Source organism: Euprymna scolopes, chromosome 9, assembly GCF_053919585.1.
Source record: "Euprymna scolopes isolate OS-2025 chromosome 9, ASM5391958v1, whole genome shotgun sequence".
In the NCBI taxonomy this organism is placed as follows: Eukaryota; Metazoa; Mollusca; class Cephalopoda; order Sepiida; family Sepiolidae; genus Euprymna; species Euprymna scolopes.
In genome coordinates, this window is record NC_136490.1 from 40,055,294 (window position 1) to 40,080,032 (window position 24,739).

Genomic DNA, 24,739 nt, shown 5'->3' on the forward strand with positions numbered 1-24,739 from the left:
CGTAGACCCCTGATGTTGGAGAAGGAGACCTGGTAGTAGGGGTCTACGTTGGAAGATGGGGTTCTAGTTTTATTCATGCTTTTTTTTTTTTTTTTTTTTGGGGAGATTTGTCATGCTGAGGTTTTGGGATTTGTGGAGCAGGTCGATAGACTTGGTTGGAGCAGGACAGCGAGAGAAAGTAAGAGAGAAAAAGACAAGAATTTTTTTTTTTTTTGTAGCACATGATAAGGTAAAGCTGTAACAATTACCCACTAGTATGGCATCGAGAGGCCCTACCAGAAACTACTGTATGGTCCAGAATCCATTCATTAAATGGCAATACAGCAGCCCGGGTACTTTGCACCTGCTGATAGGACAGCCTCCTTACTGGTTAATCCAAGGTTCGGGTCCCTGACTATCAGGCGGATAACGTCAGCCCAGATGAAACGTTTACCTCCAGCACCCTTACTAGTGACATGACCACAAGGATAGACATAGAAACAGAAATTTTCCGATATCTCCGACTACTGTTCACAAAGTACTACCGACCTGGAAAGCAGCTTTTTCTTCACCTTTTGTCAGAAAAATCATTCATTGGAAATGAGGACTGAGGGACAAAAAAGAAGCGAGTTACTGGAGCTGCTGATAACACATCCACATACATTATCTACTCTCCATTAAAAAAAAAAAAAAATGGAGAAAAAAAGGTGAGAAGGACTTATTAATATTTACTTAAGTCCGTTGCCCCATTCCCAGCTTAGGATACTACTTGAAGATAGTCTCCCCCTACCATGTTAATGCATGGATACTTTTTGCCTTTATCTACCTCATGCCAGAATGTTCAAGCATTCCAGCTCCACCTCATAATAAATATGCTATAATGGAACTTTTAAATAAAGTAAACGCTTACATGAACTGTTAAATTTCAATCTATGCTTTCAAACGTAAAATTGAGCATTTATTGAATAAATTTTATATCCATAATTATACTTAACTTGAAATATTAAAAAAGGAGCGAAACAAAAATTAAAGACTACCAGGCAACACTGCCTAGGGAAAGCTAATATCCAATAAAAGCATCAGGTAACATTATCGGTGGTAATTCATGTTCAAATTAAAAATTTTTGATGTTTAAAAAAATTTTATTAGATTAACATAATTCAATTACACTTCATGAAAATTGAATTAAAAAAAAAAAAATAAGGAAGAATGAACTGCATGCAACAGCCGTTTTAAAAACTGAATATTTCATATGTTTCTTTCATGGTTCAAAGAAAAATACAGAAAGGAAAAATTGAATGAAATCGTTTTTACTAAATCATTATATCATATCATTGGATGATATACAATTTTTTTGTTTATACTATGTCATATCAGATTTTTAAAACTCAAGCAAAATTAAAAGTACATAAAAATGACATTGGAGGCAAATATTTCTTTTCACCTGACTGATTTAGAATAATCTAAAAATCTTTTTTTTTTTTACAAGATGGTCATCACTTATCAAGGCCCGGAAGCCACTTGGGGATAAGGGTTATTGCATGTGCAGTACATTAGTGTTGAGATTTTATAAAGTGTTTTACTTAAGGGGGCGGTTCATAAGGAATTTGTTTATGTTGGACTTGAAGAAATCCAGGTTGTAGTCAGGTGGGAAACAGGCAGATGGAACAGAGTTTCATAGGCGTGCACTTGTAAGAAAGAAGCTTTGTTCATGGAATCTACGTTTTGGTTTTGGCACAGATAAAGAGTGGGGAAAATTTTTGACAGTGGTTTCAGCTAGACGGGTGCTCCTCGTGAAAGATTTGCGAGGAGAGACCAGAGATTGGAGCTCAGACGAGCACTTGCCATGGAAGTAACGATTTAGAATAATTTAAAAGTAGGAAAATAGATATAAAAATTCAGATTGCTTGTCTTCTCTTCAGTTCAGTCTTATGTCATCTTTCAGGGTTCAATTTTTTTTTTTTTTTTTTTGCCAAAACATTCCAGTTATTTTCTAGCGATATCATAATCATAAACCTGAATATTTTAAAAAATTATGTTCGTTGGTTTAAAGTAAAAAAAAAAAAATATAAATAAATAAAAAAGAAAACATTTTTTTTCATTTTTTTTTAAATTTGGACAGATTTGTAGTAGAGAAAAATTTGAGAAACCTGATGTTAGTATGTTATAAAATTATGACATGGTAAAAGAATTTCCACTCTAATAAACATTTCTTCTTTTGTTTAGTACAGAAGGCCGGAACAAAGACTCAGACATTATATATTTGAAATCTTCCAAAAGTTGTTAGGTAGGTTAGGTGTAACTTATTTCCTAAAAATACCACACAGGTTCATTGTTTTGCCAAATAAAATAACTAACAAAGACCGTCTCACAGGAAGGTGTTTTGTTTCGTCAGTCAGCAGAAACTACCCTTTCTCTTATTAAAAAAATAAATAAAATAATAATAAAAATAAGCTTCCAACAGAGTAAATTTGACCCCAGAGAAAAATCCAACTGACAGATAAACTTTATCTGATAATTCAATGATTATATTTTTTACAAATATTTACTTTTAGTATTGTCATGAAAAGGTGAAAGGATATAAAAAGATTAAATGATACCATGTGTAACCCCAATATCACACATACTAGAGATGAGAGTCTCATTTTGGCGATTGACTCCAACAGTACTAGACATGCATAGATTTGTTTGAAAGAGAGGCTGCAATAGTGTTGTTTTACAAGTACTTTAATGGAATATGCGCTGATGAACTCACATGTGCCTCCTCGACGTACATACTCCCAACTAACCCAAAAAGCAGCAAAATCCCACCTCTTCAATGTTAAGGTTCTACGATGCCGAAAACCTACTTTTATAGTTTCTTCTCAGATTTTGGAATTTTGGAATTCCTTCTCCAACTGTACTAACCCACAGAAGTTTAAATGTAACATGAAGAGACGTCTCGCTGCTCGACTCCCTACAGTCCCCTGTTAGATACAAACCTACATAGTAGCCTTTACGTTCCATATGACAGTATGAAATATGCAAGGATTTGTTTGAAAGAAAGGCAAACACAAAAGATGATGAGGAGTGTGTATATAAGATGCTGAAATCTCCTTAATCTACATCATTAATTTGGTCACAGAAGAGGCAAAACATGTTATGGCCTGCTTTTTATGGGTCCCAAAATGAGATGCGTGTTGCAGAAAAAAAAAAGATATTTTTTAAGAATGATTTATAATTATGTCGACATTCCCTTGGTACACTCCTTTTTTAGAGATGTAGTCAACTTCCTAAGTTCAGGACCTGACAGGTCCTGAACTGTCATCTAAGCTTCAGCTTCTGTCCTATTGACAAAATGTTGGATCCCGATGCCTATTCTACAAGTATTTTAATCGTGGATGCTCTGACAAACTACAAGTTCTTGTACCTCCTCGATGAAAAATTCCAACAAACCCGATAAACAACAAAATCCCACTCTTACGCAGTAGAGATACCTAGATGTAAGAAGGCCTTCTACTCTAATAGTTTCTTCCCCAGAACTGCTAGACTTTAGAACTACCTTCCGGTTTCCCACTTTCCCAACTGTACTGATATGCAGAAGTTCAAGTGTAATGTGAACAGATATCTTGCTGCTCAACTCCCTACATAGTATCCTTGCAACTTATGGCCCTGATAGTAGTCCCCTACATCAAAGTGGCACTGTGCCTTGCTTGGGGTGAAAATAGAATAAAAAAAAATTCAAAATTAAAAAGAGGAATCCAAAATCCAGAATCGCCCTATATTAAAATATATATATATTGATTAACACATTCCTCAAATTGGCTTACCTCAAAATACAAGCGATAATATATTTATAAATTTATTTCATCTTAACTTTGCAATTATCAAAACAGTCGCAGTCCGAACATGACATCTACGCATACATCAGACAGACATTTTGTTTCTATCTAGATTACGATTCCTATTTAATAAAACAATGTGGACAAGTATCTTGCTGTCCAGCTCAACATAAAAAAGAAATCCTGTAAGAGTTGAAGCTTATGCTTCAGTGGCAACAATAAGCATTGTTGAGTGGGGGTGGGGGGTTAGGGATTATGTTGGATGCAACATCAATTAAATAATAAAAAAAGAATTTAACAAATGAACCTGAACTTTTATCAACTATGAATTAGCAATAAAGAAGGGAAGGAAACAAAAGATAAAATTCTTAAACTATAATATGTTAACAAACACATCCAATCCTGCTCAGGTACAAATAAGTATTTCTGCACATTCTTCCTCCCAATCATGAACCATCATTCCAGTAATTATAGGAGCAACCGGACTTATGAAAAAGAATTTTACAAACTATCTTACAAATATACCAGGTAAACCAAGTGCAAAGGAGATTCAAACAATTGCACTTAAAGGGACGGTTAGAATCTTAAAAAGATCTCTCGGTTGGAGTGTCTAAAATAGCAGGTGTATGTTTGGCATCTGGTAGGATGCCCCATCCCTGACTTAAACAAAATGATAAGAGAACCTATATCATTATGGAGTACTGCTGCATTTTGGACAGGGGTATTATTTGAATTATTTGTTGGACTACTGTTCTGATTTTACAAACAGACAACACATTTTATATAATAGACCAACAGAGTGACCTGAAATTGCTCAGGATTGAATGATGATCAACAAATGTTTCACGCTCCCATATTTTTATTGTCACTGAAATCAGGGAAATCTCCCATTAAACTCATTAAATGTTCAAGTTCCTTATTTAAGTTATTTTAAGTGCCACAGTTATTTAAGATTATTCATTCAATCTTCAAAGCTTATCAATTGATATTTAATAAGGAGAGAAATTTATATTTGCATTTAAATTAATAAAACTTAAAGATTTTTTAGTTTAAATTTTAATACAAAGCCAAGTAACGCTAGAAACTTTTCTAGAGATTTTTAACCCTTCTGTTGAAATATATCTTTTTTGTTGTTTATTAAGTCAATAATTCTAATTTTTTTTTTGTTGTTGAAATCCTATTACATATGGATTTAAATAAAAATGTTTGAAAAAAAATTTCGCTGAAAAGGTATATTTTTGAAAATATTTGATCATGCTTTTAAACAAATGTAATTTACCCACAACGATATAGAATTTCCGATTTGTTAAAAAAAAAAAAAAAAGGTAAAATAAATAAAATTTAAAAAATGATAAAATAATTTTTAATAAAACAGATGAATTAAAATAAAATAAAAAGAAAAAAAAGAAAAAGAAATTTATGTATAAACCCCCCCCCCCAAAAAACACTTATTTATATTAATTATTAACGATTATACAGCACAGCAAACCACTTTAAAGTTGGAGACAATCTGACCCGTTTCAAAACCATATATGCCTAACTAGTTCCAACTTGGCAGAAGACACCTTTCTTACCTATTCCAAGTAGCAGAAATAATGCCAAATATAATCAACTATAAAAAGAACTTTTCTTAAAAAAGCATTTCAGTATATGAAAAAGGCAAAATGCCAAATAAACTTTTGCATGCCAAATAAATTGGAAAAATAAAAAGATTTCTTAAAAATTTATGTATGCATGTATTTATCTACCATTATATAAAATGAACTTTGTGTGTGCGTGAGAGGGAGAGAGAGAGAAAAAGAGAGTTCTCTATAGACTCCAAAACGGCCGGGCCGACTTTTTTGAAATTTCACACAAATGTACTTTATGTATCTGACAGTGTTCTTAGGTTTTGTATTAGAATGTCTTTGATAAGTATTGATAATCGAAAAAAATCCGATGAAAGAAAGAACAGGCGATTTTGACTAAAGTTAACATCTTATACAGCCTAACATCACAAGTGCATTTGGGAAGGTTTATTACTGCACAAACAGAAAGGCCTAGCATATAAAATTAACAGTAGGTTCTTTGATATGACAGGGGTGCATTCAAAATTAATATTTCTGTTTAGAGCACGATTGAACCATGATACTTTACTTTTGCATTTTAAACTTTAATTCAAGCCATTATGTATAAAAATAATTTTATAAAATCAAAATAAGTTCTCTATAGCGCGACGTAGACTACAATGTATTGTGAACTAAGTCACTGTGATGAGGCATTTGAAGCTTCCTTCAAGTGCCCTGCAATGGATCCCCAACTAGAGCGGGCAATTAATCGATTTAATTGAAAAATGGGCAATTTCAGCGTTTTTGATGACAATAAAAATATGGGAGTGTTAAACATTCATTGATCATCATTCACTCCCGGGCAAAGTCAGGTCTACCTGCTAGTATAAAATAAAGTTGATCTGGCAACATTGATAAGTATTATAAAAATAAAATACAGATGAATACTTTACTGAAAATCAAGTAATAATTAAAAAAAAAAAATACTAAAAAGTGAAAGGATTATTGGAATGCATTTGGTTGGAGAATTCGTAAAACAATTTTAGTGTTGGGATTTTTCTTTTGTATGCCATTAATCAACAGACAATGAACAATAAAAATCACAGTTCTCCGAAATGAGTTGAGTGATTCATAAAAAATTTGATAAACAAAATGATACAAGAAAAAATAAAGATTGTATTGTAATTAAAACATAGAAACAATGACATAGATCTGATGTATATAAGACAGTTTTTAAAAAAATATGGACACAAATTCCCTGAGAAGGAGAGACGCAAGACTTACTCGGGACATTTGTTTTCACCTTAGGCTCGAAGAAACAACATCAATTTCATTTGGCTTATTTGCACCAAGTTAACAAGAGTTGCACAATCTTTAAAGACATTTCTTTACGTCCAGTGGAGAGGAGTATTCAAACACAACCAAAAGCAATATTTATCAAATGAAATTAATTGGCAAAAAAAAAATATCAAAATGCATGAAGCTATGTAAAAGTGTAAAAAAAAGATGCATACTGTTTGAATGTTTTGTCCGAGGCAACTTTAAACCTGGATACAAGGCATTATCACGATCTTTGTAAGATGTTTAACAAAGCAGTAATCCAGCAGAGAATGCTGTCTTTCTCCTAATGAGACGAAATCAACTCTGGCATATCTTTTGCTAGTTCTCTTGATTGGTTGGTTGTTTTTGTTTTATGGAATATCAACCCTTTTCGGGTTATTTAATGCCAAATCCAGTGATTTCAAAGAAGAAATTTTAATAGAATATATTTGTTTATTTTAAGTCGGTTTCTTTTCAACCCATAGTTGGGACCCTAACAGGTACTACCACTCTGGAGCCTCACCATCGGATATAGTTTAAGGTCATATCCAGGACCAGTTCTTTTGAAGACCATGATTTGGTGCTGAGGTGAAAAGATTCCTTAAAACATTTAAATTCTGGTTGATATTTTACCCCAGATTTACATCTCACATTCTATACTATTCACGATTAGCAGCCATGACGCATCAAGTGCTGCCTTGAACCATTTGGTTGTCTGCAGGCTGACTACAGATTCTGGCAGCCTATTCCATGATGCAGCAATTTGAACCAGAAAAAAACAAAAAAACAAAACCTTCTGACAATTAAGATGAGAGTGCGTAAAAAGATAAAGTTAAAAGTTGAAGTCAAGCGAGGAAATAGAACTTTTCATTAGCGGTCAAGTTATGCCGATGTGTACTGGAAGTTACGTCATGGGAGGATATTTGTGAGAGAAAAGCAAAAATTCCTGCCCTGGATATCAGGCATCAAAATGATTGGAGATGGTTCATAAGGCTTCTACAAAGGTTGGCTGGGAAGATATAGTATATCTGGATGCAATCACTGTAAATTACTGGAAAAAGTTCATCAAATCCCAAAGCAAATTAATGATTTAGTTTGATCATTTTATTTCATGACATGTTGACCCCTTTCAGATTATTTGATGCAGAATGTAGTCATTTTGATAAAAGTATTTAGGTGCCATCAACTAGAATCAAAACTAAAACTGCAGTATTCAAAGCTGATGATGTTACCACTGTACGAATACGACACGCATATAAACCGATTAAAAATTAAAGATAAACTAAGATGAGTGAAAAAATGTTTTACAATTTTTTTCTATTTTGACCCCTTAAAAACAATTTTAACTAGATAAAGATCCATAAAAATCCAATCAGTTGAAGCCCCTAGCACTGCGACTTTTAGTTTCAGATGAGATAGAGTTTGAAAATATGGAAACAGACAGACAGATAGCCGTTTATATATTAGATGTTGGTACTTATGCATTTAGGTTACTGTGCTGAAATAATATTTAGAAAGCCATTCTTAACATGGGGAGGGGAGGGTGTTTTGTAATTACTCTGTACTTTTACCTAACAATTTAATAATAAAGATATTGTAAAACTTAAATTTAGTTTGAAAATACTCTTTAAAAAATAGCACAGTAACCTAAATACATAAGCACCATTATGTTTTTTGTTTTCTGAATAAACTTTGTATGCTACACATTGGGTTTCATCTGAGTTACTTGCCCTTTTGCTTACATCACGTAACCCAATATGTCCGACCCAACATGTAACCTTATTGGAACTGTTTCTCATGAATAACTATTTTTCTACATTATTGTTCTCCATAATTTTTTGATATGTTACTATTTGCGACATGACAATTACGTAGGTACCATTCGTTTTACTTGAAATTCAATATGTTCTTTTGTTATAATATAGAAGCACCAAATTATTTTTTATTGAAAATAAAAATCTAGCTCGATTGCTAATGTACTATGAATCATATTAAGATCCAAGTCAAAGTTTTAGCTGTTGAAATAAATCTTATATTAGCAATACACATGAAAAAATTTAAATGGCTTAAAATATTTCAATATTGGTATATATATATATATATATATATATATATATATATATATATATATATATATATAGAAAGAGCTTGATAAGCTAAGAAAGAATCTTTTTAAATTTTTAAAATCCAATTAAAATCAAGGAAGTTATGACTATTTTTATGCCCTGCATGTTTGGATATTTTCCCTCTTTAAGACCATATGCGTTTTGTCACATTTTTTGCACTACTTTTTCAGTAAAAATGCTATATCTTTGTAAAAACAATGAAATTTGCTATATAAGTGTATTTTTGTGCTGGGAATTTGAATATGCTACTGAAAACCTCCAGAAATGAATGGTTTCCAAAAATCTGCAGTAAAAGCACATAAATCTGCTGCGATTGCTTAAAAATGCCATGTATTCATTAAAAGAAAAGAAGTTAGAGAACTCAAAGTTTAGTTGTAATGCATTTTATGCGCCAAAAACTGAAATCGAAATCTAGGATTGGTTAAAAATGAATATATTGCAATATTTCTTTAGTATTATTGTAGATTAATACCTTCTGCTACCCCTGTCCATCTGACCCCCCCCCCCAAATATGTGATTCTACCTTTATAGACAATTGCATGTGAACAACTTGAAAAACTTTAAAAGATAAACAAAAATTATTTTAGAATTTAATGTAAAATGATTTCCCATTTTGAATCATTTGAGCGTTTTAGGGCAGTTACCCCCCCCCTCTTTTTCCTATGATAGATAAATCCTGGGTGTTTTTTGTTTGCTTGTTTGTTTTCTAAAACGCGATTATGCGTGGTTTTAAACGGGTTTTTGTGCAATTATGAGTAGGTGGGGAGGTTGCCACTCTGAATTTGGGTTAATGATAGAGCTAAGGAAAATTATGTGTGAACATCCTGAAGACTTGATAGAAACAAAACAAAAACAATTTTAGAATTTAGAGTGGGGGTTGGTTTCACATAAATGTAAAATAATTCACCATTTCAAGACGATCCTAGCGTTTTAGGACAGTTGACCAATTTATTTTTTTTTATAGGAGATTAATCATGTGCACTTTCTTTAAACGTTTTTTATGCTTTTTTTACGCTTATATGAGCTCACAGAGGAAGTTTGTTTAGTGGGGAGCTCTACCACTTGTACTTAGCGTTATTGTTAAGGCTAAAGGTTTTAGGAGGAGGCTTGCCACTCATACCTAGGATTAGACATAAAATTAAGCAAGTTTTTTTTTTTTTTTTTTTTTAAAGAGGGTGTTTGATACCGATTGTAAAACTTTACAAGAATTATGACAAACAGACAAAAATAAATGTTATTTAAAAAAGGACGTTCCTCTAACAGAAAACATGATGCTTGGAAAAATATCAAGTATTTAAATTCTATTTAAATATAAAAAAAGAAACAAGTTTTTGCTAAAGCTGACAAATTGTTAAAAATTTTGAATTAATGTTATTTCGATTTTTAATTACATTTCATGTCTTTTCCTACCGGTTTTATTTTTTAACTGAGCACCTCCTACAAATATTAAAATATTGATTATTTTTTTTTATTTTATTTTTAATAATCGGGTACATTAGTTTCCATTCGATAATAATTCACTGAAAAAATTTTTTAAGGGACGAAAATTAGAAGTGCGTGTACCGTTCGTACACGTGAACCAAAACAATGATAGTTCACATTTTCGCTTGTTAAAATATTTAAAAATTTACTACTACACAATTTTTAAAAATATTTGTAGGGTTGATAACAAAATAGCTCTAACTAAACATGTAAGAATTTTTTTTTATAACCAGATTTTCAATTAAAAAAAAATCGATTTGGAATAAAAATAAACAACAAAAACAAAACGTCTGTTTACTCCATGTTATTGCTGCTGCTGCTGCTGCTACTATCACTAATACTACAGAAGTCTTGATTCAAATTCATAACAAATTTTTCGGATATTATGTTTTTAAATTGCTACGTACCACTAGAGAAAACACTGTTCAATCATCTTTTTAACGAATAAACATAGTAAAAATATCGTTTTAATTAATAGTGAGTGTCCGAAGAAAATTTTTCAAAATTTTCAATACTTATCATTTTGAAAACTTTTTTTTAACACAACAAAAAAATGAGTGGTCAAATGAATTTTGGACACTCGAAATTATTAAAAATGACATCTCTTTTGGCTAATTTCCAAATTTCATAAAAAAATTCTTCAGAAACACGGTACGAATGTTTAAAAATCAGGGGGGGGGGAATCATTACAAAATCTTACCAAAAATGCTGTTTTATGATGTTCACATTTTTATCACTTTATTTGCTTAAAACTCTAAAAATATATAAGGTATGTTATTATTTACTAATTCATTTGAAAGTATATTCATTTCTGAACAAAACGGTGGTATTTTGAAGACTTAAAGTGCTTTGGTTTTTAAAATATGACTATTTTAGCAGAAACCCTTGAAATCTGTGATTATCCAAAGCGTTTTAACGGCCATGTGTATTGCTACTTATATGAACAAAATTACACTTGCGCATCATATTAAAGCAATTTTTTTTTTGCAAGGTAATGAGATTTTGTCCAATGCTGAGACCGACTTAATCTAATAATTGTTTCCATTTTTACATTTGTAAGGAATTTTTGGTGCTTCTATTTTAACAATGAAAAAATATTGAATTTCAAGTAAAATAAATCGTACCTACATAATTGTCATGGTGCAAAAAGTAATATATCCGAAAATTATGGAAAACGATAAGGTACAAAAATAATAATTAATGAAAAAAGAAATTAGTAAAATCACTTACGCTTACTAAAAAAAATAAATAAATAAATAAAATAAAATAAACAAGTTGACAGGGAAGATAATTAAATTCTGTTACTTATGCATTGAACATAATTAAAAATATTACTTGTTTTGATCAGAAAATTGTTCTCATTTTGAGTGTTATTTGTGCAAAATTTCGGTCAGTGTAGCCTTCAACCACCGTCAGGCATGTTGGTCATTATCTTGGAAAAGAAAGGATAAAAGTTAGTGGCTCTGTATATGGTTCTGTACTCTTGGTTTGGTTTGGTTGTTTTTGTTTTACGACATATCAACCCTTTTCAAGTTATTTAATGCCGAATCCAGTGATTTTGAAGAAAAATTTTTTAATAGAATATATTTGTTGTTTTCAAGTCGGTTTCTATTTAACCCATAGTTGGGACCCTAACAGGTACTACCACTCCGGGTCAGAGTGGACCTGGCAGCAATGGCAATTAAAGGGTGGCTCCACACTCCCCAAAGCCCGCAAGCTGGGGCCTCACCACTGGATATAATTTAAGGTCATATCCAGGACCCTGTATTCTTGGAGTTGTTTTTAGTTTTTTTGTGGTTTTGTATGCGCAAAAAAAATTTTTTTTTGTTGACAAAGATAACAACCAACATGCCTAACACAAGTCGAAGGTTACACTGACCGAAACGTTGCACAAATAACACTCAAGATGAAAACAGTAGTCTGATCAATACAAGTAATATAAACAATCGGACCTCATCTAAAAAATTCGGGACTGCAATTAAAAATGTTGGACAAATTTTATCGAAAACTTTTTCATCAATAATTATTTCTCTGCCTTGTTTTCTGTAATTTTTGGACGTGTTACTATTTGTGACATGACAATTATCTAGGTACCATTTGTTTTATTTGAAATTCAATATTTTTTCATGGTTATAATATAGAAGCACCAAATTTTCTATTGTTCAAAGTAAGCATTTTTAGTTGTACACCATGAAATTTAGCTTCTAGACAATAGCAGACAAGACAATAAATTAAAAAAACAATTTTCAAACAATTTTTGAATTGTCATAATTCGACAGATAATTGGTATATTGTTTATATTTTGGCCACATTAAAAGTCTTTAGATATAATAAAAATCAAATTTTGATTTGGGATATTTAATTTTACTGAATGATAAAAATTGATATTCTTTTTCTTTACTGAAATTTTAGTGCATATATGTACAATGTGTAACGTGGCCGTTACTTTTAAACTATGTCGTTACATTTCAAACCTCTCAGACCCATACGTTGTCTGGCACCGTCGCAAAGTGACAAACAAGTAAAACAGGATATAAATAAAAATCCGATTCAGCATTTTTTTTAAGTGCAAATAAAATGCATTTATTTACTGGTTTTTCCAAACAATGCATTTCATTTCCAAAGTCTTTTCGCACACACATGTGCTTTTTAAAAGTCTCTGTCCCTGCCACTCTGTGCTGGCTAGTGCCTTCGTATTCACATGTCCATCTTGCCCAACATGCAACTTGCTTCTCTCCTGAACCACGTGGTACATTTTTCTCTTTTCTTGTGACGCCAACTTGTGCACACTTGCTAATTTGCATATGTGCTTTAATGGCTACTGCTGTTAACATTTTCCCTAGCAAGCTATCTTTTGGCTGCTGCTGATTTTTCCCATACACGCTCTGTTACAAATGTTCCCTCGCTCATTTCAAATTCTATTAGTGAATGTATCTTTTTTTTTTTTTTTTTTTTTTTTTTTTTTTTTTAAAACTTCTCAGGTTCTTATATAACTTAATCATAAAATTATACACTTGGAGTTGATATATCTTGCTAATTTCTTAACAATCCATTAAAAAATAAATTGGACTTGTGCAGAATTTGAACCAAACGTAACTAACTGGCTGTGAAAAGAAACAACAGATGTGGAAGAAACTTCGCCAACCCAACTGGGTAGTTTTCCGACATATAGTTTAAGATGGAGACAAAAGGATCATTACCAAATTTCTGTCTCCGCATAAACCCGAAAAGATAACCGTCGAGAAGCTCCCAGCTGGCTCTGTTGACGCCACCACCAATATTTTTTCCAAAGATCGTTTGCTCCTTTGCCGCGCATTGGTTGGCATTTTACATCAGATTACACTCAAACCCGAGTGCATGATATCATGTTCCGAGCAAAGCCTGTAACATGATCAACCTAAGGGAGCGATTTGCCCCTCATTGGGGAGCCGGATGACTATGCTCAGATAGCTTTAATAGATCCTGGTCACGGCACCAATTAATGTGGCCCAACCTCTCTGTCTGTAAGGTCACCCCACTGACCTTTAGAAGAACTTACAAGCCGATCAGACGGTTAGTTATGTCTGGTTCAAACTCTGCAGAAGTACCAATAAATTTTCAGATTACTATGTTAATTAAACACAAAATCCTCAGATTATGAATATATATTTTTTAAAACATGCCCACGTAAAATACTGAAAAGGTATTTATAAATGGGATATTTGAGGCTAAATATTGGTTTGAAGATCAGATTTCATCAATAATATTCCCCAGAACAAAAAAAAAAAAAATCAGCAAGAAAAAATTTTAGAGAGACAAAAAAAGCATTGTAGACGTCAGTCATAATGAGTAATAAGGGATGTATCCCAAGTGATACATTTCTTTCTCTCCCGCATGCCTCAACGTGCCAACACATTTCAAAATGTCTGCTGCAAAGCAATGTGTGCAAAAAAAGGAAATCCTCCCTAATTCCTCCAAGCAACCTGCTTTATAGAGCCCGACACACCTCATTTGATGCGACTTTGCATGACTTTGTGAGACCGTGTGTGTTAAAACCTCACGGACGCCATCTTGGATCTTTTTTCATCCCAACCCGCAGGAAAAGACAGACATGAGGGCGTTTGAAAGGTAGGCCGCTCCTATTTTCCACACAGCATTGGTTATTGTTCAGAGCTAGGACAGCTTTAAATACAGACTTACCTGTCTCGGGATGTATCAGCAGAAGCAGCAAATAATTGAAGTGTATAATCATCAAATTTGTCATGCTTCAAAATTTGCAGATAATGGATGACGAAATCATTGTAAGTCATAAAATGCTCATCCTGTATCTTCTGGCTGGCATACTGAATGACAAAAAAAAAAAAAAAAAAAAAAAAAATGGATTTGTAAAATCATGGAATAAAACTTACAGCATTTTGGTAACTTTTTCTTTTTTAGATTATTTTTTTTCTTTTCAGTATTTCTTTATCTTAACCTATTACCTGCCAACGTTCCCATTAATAATAAGACACTAAAAAGAAAACGCCATTTTTCAATGGTTACTTAAAATTAAAACAGTTTGCTAGTCTAGTAGTCTTTATTCATGTCCATTCATTCCATACTAACCATTGACAAATTTTCAACAAAATTTATAATTTATGCAGTATTGAATTATCATTGTTTTTCAGACATTCTACTTTTTCTTTTTTAGATTATTTTTTTTATAATTCAATTAATTAATTCAGCAGCTAATGGGTTAACTGACCTATTTGGCATAATGGTAAAAGTGTCTGGTAACAAACCGGGAGATCAGGATTCAATTCTTGGTTAAGTCATACAAAAAACTTGAAGGGAAAAGGGGGAGGGGCTTGATGCTCTTTGTAAAACTCAGCATTATAAGGAGGATGATCAAGGGCAAGCAGAGTAATCCAAGGAATGAAGTAGTGTCCTCCCCTTCATTTCGGTGTAGTAGGAAAAGGGAGTCTTTGGATTGTCGGCTCATTTAAATCATCATGTAAGGAAATTTAATTTATGAACAAGTGAAAAATTTAATTTTAATAACTGATAATAAAAAAGGCGGGAATAATCGCATACGCAAATTTAATTTTCATGAGCAAAAAGCTTAATTTCAATATTTGATAATGAAAAACAAAGAATTTCACTGTTAATAAAGACAAATATTTGGTACTTATGCAAAATATTTGTGAGATTTGCAAGTTAGATTGAATTCTTTACAATATTTTTGTTTATTAAACTTTAAGGTGAATATACTGAATAGTATTAAGAATGGGTTTATAAATAATAATGCTATGATTTCAGCACAGTCTGTATTCTGCATAAGTATCAAATATTCTTTTATTAAAACAGAACGGGGAGAAAGAGAGTTTGCCCTTTTCTTATTAATTTTTTGTTCTTAATAAAAAAAATAAAAAAAACAGAAAAAAAAAAAACAAAGTTTGTGTTTACTCAGATTGACACTTATAGCAATAAACAAAATTGCAGAAAAACTTTTATATTGTATTTACTTGTCACGGAATGAAGATTGTATAGTCCAAAAATTACAAAAATTCATCAAGTAGTTTTTTTTTCTTTCTTATTTACAAAAAAAAATTTGCTATTTTTTATCGATAAGTGACAGACTAGGCAATGTTTATCTAGAAAAAATAATATGGGGAAGTAATCAGTGATTATTTTTTTCACAGTTTCCAAGTTTTTTTAAAAGTTTTTTTTTTTATTACATTTTCACCCCAAACAAAGCACATTGCCACTTTGGTGTAGGGGGCTACTATCAGGGGCAACAACTACTGGGGTACTATGTTGGGATTTGGGCAGTAAGATGTCGGTTCACGTTACACTTGAACTTCTGCATGTCAGTACAGTTGGGGAAGCAGGGACCTGGAATGGAATTCCAGAGTCTAGCGGTTCTGGGGAAGAAACTACTGGAGTAGAAAGATCTTTTACATCTAGGGATCTCTACTGTGTGGGGGTGGGATTTAGCTGCCTGTCGGGTTTGTCGAGGGTGTTTACGTCGTGGGGGCGAAAGTGTCTGCAGTTTGCCAGAGCATTCACCATTAAAATACTTGTAGAACAGGCAGAGGGACGCAACGTTTTGTCGATGGGATAGAGGCTGAAGATGCCAGTTCAGGGCCTATGAGATTGGCGACTCTTTTGAACCTTGTCTAGGAGCGAGAGACTAGTAGCAGATGCACCAGCCCAAATGTGACAGCAGTACTCAATACATGGGCGAATGGTTGCCTTATAGAGGTACAGGATACTTTTGGGTGTTAGTAGTTTTCTAGTATGGTAGAGAGAGCCTACCTTCTTTGCAGCGGCCCTGGCAATACTCTCAATGTAATTGCTCCAACTCATGTTTCCTGTGAACGTTAGGTCAAGCAGTTTGAAAGATGTACTCTCAGATAAAGAGTCACTGGCCATTGCTATTGGTGGTAGAGAAGGTTTCTTGTAATTATTGAAGGAAACAAGTTTAGTCTTGGCAGCATTGAATGTGACCATCCATTTTTGTCCCCATTCCACTACAGATTGGAGGTCATCCTCTAGTGTTTTTGCCATTTCTTTAGATATGTGTTCATTTGTTTTCCTGTCATGCCTGTTATAGAGAGTGGTGTCATCAGCATATATACCCATCTCAAAGGCAATTTTGTCAGGGAGGTCATTAATGAATATTAGGAACGATAGATGTTCAAGGATAGACCCCCTGAGGCACTCCCGCATTTATATCATATTGTTTAGATGTACGACCGTCGAGGACAACCTGGATTTTTCTCTTATCTAAGAAGGATTTAATTATATTAAGTATTCTACCAGTGATACCGTATGATCTAATTTTCCTGAGGAGACCCTCATGCCATACCCTGTCAAAAGCCTTAGATATATCTAGAGCTACCGCTCTGCCTTCCCCTACTTTGTCCAGTGAATGGTATATACGTTCAGAGATTACAGTGAGGATGTCTGTTGTGGAATGGGCTTGTCAAAATCCATATTGTTTGTCAGTCAGAAGTTTAGCATCTGTAAGGTGATGGACTAGAGCATGGTTAATTATGGACTCAAATATTTTGGCGAAAAGTGAGAGGAGGCTAATGGGGCGATAATTTGATGGGTCAGTTCTTTCGCCAGAATTCTTGAATACTGGTACCACAGAAGCAGTTTTCCAACAGCCCGGAAAACAAGATTCATTAAGGCATTTGTTGTAGAGTTTGGAGAAAACTGGAGCTACTTCGGCTGAGCACTTTTTTATTAGCACAGCTGGGATGAAATCGGGTCCATATGCTTTTGAAGTGTCAAGGTTTTTTTTATGATAGCATGCACCTTTTTAGATCGTCTAGCATGGTGTCTGTTCACAAAGGAAAGTCAGGCAGGAGGTGGTTGGAAGGGTCCAGTGTGGAGTTTGAGGCAAACCGACTGGCAAGCATATTAGCCCTGTCGGTTGTTGAGCAAACAACCTCGTGATTGTTGGTTCGTAGGGGAATTGTTGATTGCCCATTATTTACTACACTGTTACAGATCTTCCAGAAGTCATGAGTTCCTAATTTTTGTGCTTCGATGCATTTTTTAGTGGTTTCAGTGTTGTCTGCTCTTGTCTACAGATTCGTTGGATGCTTTTTTCACCAGCATTGAAACAGAGTAAAATTTTATTTTTTTAATAAAAACAAATAAAAACGCTAGATCAAATTATGGAATTTTTGATCTTCATCCCATGACCGGTACATACATCATACAGACATTTCTGTAATTTCTTTCATTTTAAATGCAGCCATAAGTGCCAATCTGGATAAACACCAGAAAGTTCTTTTCCTAACAATTAGTTTCATTTCAAGTGATGAATAAAAATTAAATTGAGAACAGGCAAAGCTTGCTAGTCTATCAATATATCTATAAAAATGAGCATGTAAGGGAGTGTGCATGTATTTGAGGGCACTTCTCAACCTATATACTCAACGAATATTTGATCTATAGACTTGAAATTTGGTATATAAGGTATTCAGACATGTGGAAAAATTTTAATCACTTTTCATTTAGAAAAAAAGGGGCTGTTAAGGAGTCAAAATTAAATTGGTACATGGAGGTCATCGATTTATTTTTATCTGTTTGTCAACTGTTTCATGACTGCATGCGCGAATATTCATATGACAGCTTTCTTATGTTAAGGATAAGTTTGAAAACACTTTTAAAAGCTCATGGCAAGCTGGCCTAATGGTCATCATACTTGACTCACTTTCTTTAAGTTTTGTTTTCAATCTCAGGTCAAGTATTTTTGTTTTTTTGCAAGAAGTGAACTGTTAAAAAAAAAAATATAATCCTCATATGAACATGTCTCAGTTTCCTTGGGTTTTTTTTTTTTTTTTTACATTTTTTTTTGTTTTTTTTTAAGGAATTTAACATGATGTTTAATACCTACAGTATTTCTGTTTTATAATAGATAAATCTGCATGAATTAAAATATAATATTTCTGCATATTTTACAACCAGGCAACACAGGGCTGTCTGCCAGTATAGTATATCTAGAAAAGTGAAAATGTCTGCTTTAATAATAAGAGAATATTTAATACTTATACAGAATACTGCATAAGTATTAAATATATTTTTTTTTTTTTTTTGAGAATTAGTCCACCGGGCAATTTATTCCTCGTAATATATAATAATTAATAGACCACTGATTCTATAATAATACGCAATCTGTATAAATTAAAATATCATGTTAAGCTTTTTTCTTAGAACTGCACGCCTGTGGAATTGTCTTCCGTTTTCCTGCTTTCCGGCTGACTACAATATGGTTGTGTTCAAGTCTAACGTAAATAAGTTCTTGATGAGCCGTTCCATATAAGTTATCAACTTTACCAAATTTTCATTACTAATGATTACTATAATGTCCAATTTCTACTGTACACTCTTTAACCCTTATCCTTGAGTGGCCTCTTGGCCTTGATAATGTGGTGATGCCTATGTAAAAAAAAAAAAAAAAATGTGTTGTATGACCAGGCAACGCTGGGTAACCAGCTAGTTTGATAATATAAGAGAGTTTAAATAAAGGCATTCGAGTCACATCAGCAACTAAATAATACTTTCTCGCCAAATGTCGGCACCTACTTTACTCTCCTTGTGCTATCTTGAAAGATAACCTGAAGCATCTTAGATAAGAAAGTTCAATTAGATGAAACATACAGTAAGTGAAAAATAATTGCTGTCGCCTAATTAAAGAATACGATTGCCTATCGATCGTGAGCAAAAAAATGCTTTTTCCAACCCTGGCTGAGAAGAAAAGTGGACAGCATAATTTGAAGAGCAGCTTTGGTCCACAATATCAGGGTGACCCCCACAAACACGGAGTAGGCACAAACGATATGCGGTGCTTCTTCTAGACTAAATGAATAAAATTTGAAATATTGAATTTCAAGTAAAACAAGATGGTACCTACGTAATTGTCATGTTGCAAATAGTCACATATCCAAAAATTATAAAAAAAAAAAAAAAAAAAACTATAAGGTAGAAAAATAATTATTAATGAAAACCAGTTTTTGATGAAGTTTATATGAGGGGATGGGGGGGGGGTAATTATGTTCGTCACATGATATAAGCAACAGAACTTAATTATCTCCCCTGTCAACTCGTCTCTTTTTTTTTTTAGTAAGCACTAGCATTTCAGCCCGGTGTTTGGATGTGTGTGTTGAGCAAAAAAAAAAAAAAAAAAAAAAAAAAAAGTTGTAGTAGAAAGGCAGGCTCGAACCCGTACCACAAAGGACGAAAAGACCCCCCCCCCCGTGTAGAAAAGTGCCCAGTTGAAGGTGAAGATATCATTGTTTTTAGCCAATTTTTTTATATTTGTTATCTGAAAAGTCAAACTTCAAAACAATACGTATCTTGAGAAAATCCATCGTTTTGGGCAGACATGCAAACATACATACATACATACATTTATATATTGGTAACTAAAAATTTTCGACCCAAACCGATGAAAAAGCTTGCGCTATCTCTGAATACCCTTTATGTAAAATTTCAAATGTTTAGACCAGAAATTGTCTGAGTAATTTGGTAGAGACCGCAGAGGTCAAATTTTTTTTAACTTTGACCCCTATTCTGACCCCTTAACATTTGTTGTTTTGGGCTCAAATCAAGTTACTAAGTTAGATCCATGTCCAAGGAACCTATATCTAAAATTTCAAGTGTTTAGACCCAAAATTGTCGGAGGGGGTTGGTAGAGTTTTCAAAGGTCAAATCGTTGAACTTTGACCCCTTATTCGCCAAATTTCTGGCCGAAAACCGACCACATCGATTTTTCCAAATCTCAGTACCCTGTATATCAAATTTCGAGTCTGTAGACTTAAAATTGACAGAGTTATTGCGTAGGGAAATGTACACAGACAGACAGATACACAGACAGATACACAGACATGTTCACTTTTATAGATAGATAGATTAAACAAAAATATATACGTATATATAAATATATATGGAAATAATTTTGTGTTTACTATAAACTTTTTACGCAAATATTATGCAAGTATAAATTATGTAGAATATCTGCATGAATATAATTACACGTAATAGTTAACTAAAGGTGATCATTCCTTAAGAAAACTGAAAAAACTAATAGGGAATTAATTAAAATGAATGTTTAAAAGAATATGCAAATTAGCTAGATCTCTTGCTAGTGAATGCAATCCCACAACTCATATATAAAGAAAATTGTATTTTCTTTTTAAAGAAATAGAAAAGAGGGGTTTTAATATGAATATCAATTAACACAAAAGAAAAACGAATTTATAGGAATATAGATAGATAATATAGTGATTTCACTTCACTTCACAGATTTTCTTTTTTCATTAACAATTATTTTTCTACTTTATTGTTTTTTGTAATTTTTGGATATGTTACTATTTGTGTCATGACAATTATGTAGGTACCATTTATTTTACTTGGAATTCAATATTTAGATTCGTTCATTCAATATAGAAGCACTGAATATGGCAGCAGCATTGAAAAGTTTTTATCCTGAAAGGTTTGGTTTGTTTTATAGCATATCAACCATCTGTTGGTTATTTAAAAGCTGAATAAAGTTGTCAAATGTAATTCTATAAATAGGATAATTATTTATATTCTAAGAATACACTGCTCTCAGAAAACATCACTCATAGAAGGAAATTTCAGTGAGAGTAGGAACATTACTCTTTGGAATTGGTAATCTTCTTTGTTCTCAACATGAGTGATCCTCAGCCACCGCCTTCTAGTATGGATTTGGGGAGAGAAATAGAAAAGAGAAATAAGGTTTTTATTTTTTTTATTTTTGAAGAATCAGATTTAATAACATGGTTGGAAATGATCGATCAAATTGGGCCTCTCTGATATTCTCTTTAGCTGAAGGAGAAGAACGACAACCAATAGGATCCCGCCAAAAGGCATCACAGGTCGGCAAAGGCCTCCAGGTCATTTTGATATTTTGTTGCTTCTCTGCATAGGGTTGCAATCACAAAGTCGTGGATTCTGTTAACAGTGATAAGAAATGGGGGTTGGGGAGATGGGGTTACTTAAGCTGAAATTTTCATAAGTGATTGTGACTATTTTGAATAAAAGCAAATCTGCTGTTGATAGAAATAACTATACTAGCAGGACCTGTAGAAATTCCACAGGGGACTCATTCATATGTAATATATTGATGTTGGCATTCTGTACATGTTCAGCATAAATGGAGACCCTCCGATACGATTGTAGCTCTTTTGTTAAAACTGCAAAAGTATTTATCTAAGCTAGCAGAGACACTCAGCAAAGCCCAGTCATAAAGTACACTTAAATATGACATTTTAATTTTTGGAGATTTCATATATACTAGTGCAGGGGATGGGGGGGGTTACCCGGCATGGCCCGGGTGTTTGTAGGTGTGCATGTTGGGGGGTGGGGGTGATCAAAACAACCCTGTTTAAAAAAAAAAAAAAAAAAAGTTGGCCAGGTGTTTGGAGGTGTAAAAGAAAAAAAAAAAGTTTTAGTAGGAAAGTAGGCTTGAACCCCGAACCTTTGACGTGGAGATGGAAACGAAATGGAAAAAAAAACCCTGAAACCTAGTCATCTCGGCCAAGAGAGAAGAGGAATGAAAAACCTCTTAATTTAACGTTTATAAAATGAAATTAATAGGTGCAAGAACCTTGTCACGTGATGTTTGACCTTGAAACATGACGTGGCTGCAAGACAGTTTTTGCTTGTTTTATACTGAAAAGCGAAAGATATACGGGACGCTCTAAAAACCTGGAAAAAATAACGCGTGAAAGTTGGGCAAATTAAATAGACAGGTGACCCCCATTCGTAACTCATATATATTATCATTTAGACGTGATATAAAAAGTTTTAAGAAGGAATGAGCCAAGCGAAAAAAGCCTTTTGTAGACATACACAAAAAGCGAACACACATACATACATTTTTGCTTTTATATATATATAGATTATTATAGAGTTAATGCCCTATCGATTTTTACATATTATGAAGTTACGATTTCAAAAATAAAAATTATATCCATATGACTTGTGTGCATCAGCTTGGATTGAACCTGAAACTCAAACTTTTGAAAAAAATATGTATACATAGCTTGAGTTCCTTCAGCTATAATGAAAACTGAAACTTATGAAGAATTCTTGGTAAAATTATTTATTACCAGAAATGGAAGTCCATAACAATTAAACAGCAGTCACTCGGATGTAAGCATGACACAAAATAACACACACGCTATCCTGTTAATATATAGATAAGATTGACAAATTTACAGTGGAGTGGCATATTTCTGTCATCTAGAGCAGAAAGTACAAAAATAGAAATGGCTGAAAAGTTTAAGTCCACATGGACAGTTTCTATTATTTAGACACTAAAATCAAATATTCCCATTTCATAATTAAGCAAAAAGAAAGCGTATCTAATTTATTAGACTAAAGCAAAATTAACTGTTTGTTTCCTTAAGGCTTTTTTCTTTTTATATTTTAATACATGTTAAAATATTCCTTAGTCTGGGGATTGAATTATATTTCAAAAGATATCCTCTTTTAATTGATCTAATTAGCCATAATTGGCAATTAACCCAACAAATGAACCATCCCTTACTAAGTTTCTCTCTATCATTCTCCCCCCCCCCTCTCTTTCATTTTATACAGTTTTGTTATATCATGAATAAGTGTATGGTGGCGGGAAGAACCAGACAAACAATATAAGTTTGATTTTAAGCGATTGATTACTCAATCGTTTATTTAAAAAAAAAAACTTAAGAAAAGCAAAATAAACTATAGAGTTCTTCAGTTCAACAACAGTTTGCCCCTGCTTTTAAGGTTATTCATTTCAGCATAATCCTTATCAGCGATTCACATCTTTCTTTGTTGGTAAAATGTCAATATTTGTTATTCCTTATGGTGTTATTTTCGATAACAATATCGAAGGATAAGAGTTTTTTTGGGGTTTTTTTTTCCATACGTCTAAGATGAGCAACACAGCAGATTTGTCATCTACTGTTGATGAAATATGGCACTATATATTATTCTTTGCGCTGGGTAGCTTTGATAATACTCTCGGAAAATAAGAATGTTTTTCAAGGGGAAACATTAAGGGAAGCAACTTAGCAGATTTGTCGTCCACTTGTTTTTGAAATGCTGTTCTTCTCACGTTTAGGTGGGATGTTTATTTGTCTGCCAGTTAGTGATATCGATTGTCTGCAGCCATCTCATCTCCCAGGCAAGCATCTAGTAGTAGTGCCTTTGATGTATTTGTTGATCCTTAGTCTGAGGATTTGACCAGTGATCTGGTGTGGAAGTCAGTACTAGCCGGTGGTAGACCAGTGAAGTTGTAGTATATCTTGGTTTTAGTCAAGACCCATGGCCAAACTGGCCAGGGTTAAAGTTGGTTGCTCTCCTTGGGTTTGAAGTTAGTTTCTCAACTGACAGAGATTCGTGTGGTATGCACCGCACTCTATCGAGCCAATCTCCCTGGATCAGCTTGGCTCCTCTCTATTTAAAATGTAAACATAACAGATGCCAGGCTCCCACGGCAAGTTGTTTCTGATTGGTCAAAGTTAGATTTTGATAGCCAATCAAATTGTTGGAAAATTAACCAATCAGAGTTGAGTATTTTGGTATTTTGTAAAGATTTGTAAATATTGTTTTCAGCTGCTGCTATTATTTGTCATGATCGGGGCTGTCCCTTCTAATTCCATAATGTATTTGCTGCTAATTTGTTGTTTTCTTTGCGAGAAAACTTCACAAATCGAAATAAGATCTTGCACTTAACTTCGTAACAGTTTCTATCACTTTTGCCCTCTCCATTAAAATTTACAGTCAAAATTAATAGAAAAAATTGAAAGAATAAAATGATTGGAATAGTCTATTATTAACAAAAGCAGTAAAACATCTTTACGCTTTATTTTGCTGGCGTAGTTTGTAAGCATGCAAGATACTTTATATGTATAAAGCATGCAAGATACTTTATATGTATAAAGCATGCAAGATACTTTATATGTATAAAGCA

General features: G+C 33.1%; 1 protein-coding gene across 6 annotated transcripts in view; it reads right to left on the reverse strand.

The window, feature by feature from the left end:
* LOC145284509 (electrogenic aspartate/glutamate antiporter SLC25A13, mitochondrial-like) overlaps positions 1 to 24,739 on the reverse strand; it is a 169,067-nt gene that overhangs the window by 115,876 nt on the left and 28,452 nt on the right. For all 6 annotated transcript variants that reach the window (XM_080133392.1, XM_080133394.1, XM_080133393.1 and 3 more), the window contains one exon: positions 14,455 to 14,597. In XM_080133392.1, the coding sequence (XP_079989518.1) occupies positions 14,455 to 14,597 (143 nt within the window). The remainder of the gene's footprint in view (positions 1 to 14,454; positions 14,598 to 24,739) is intronic.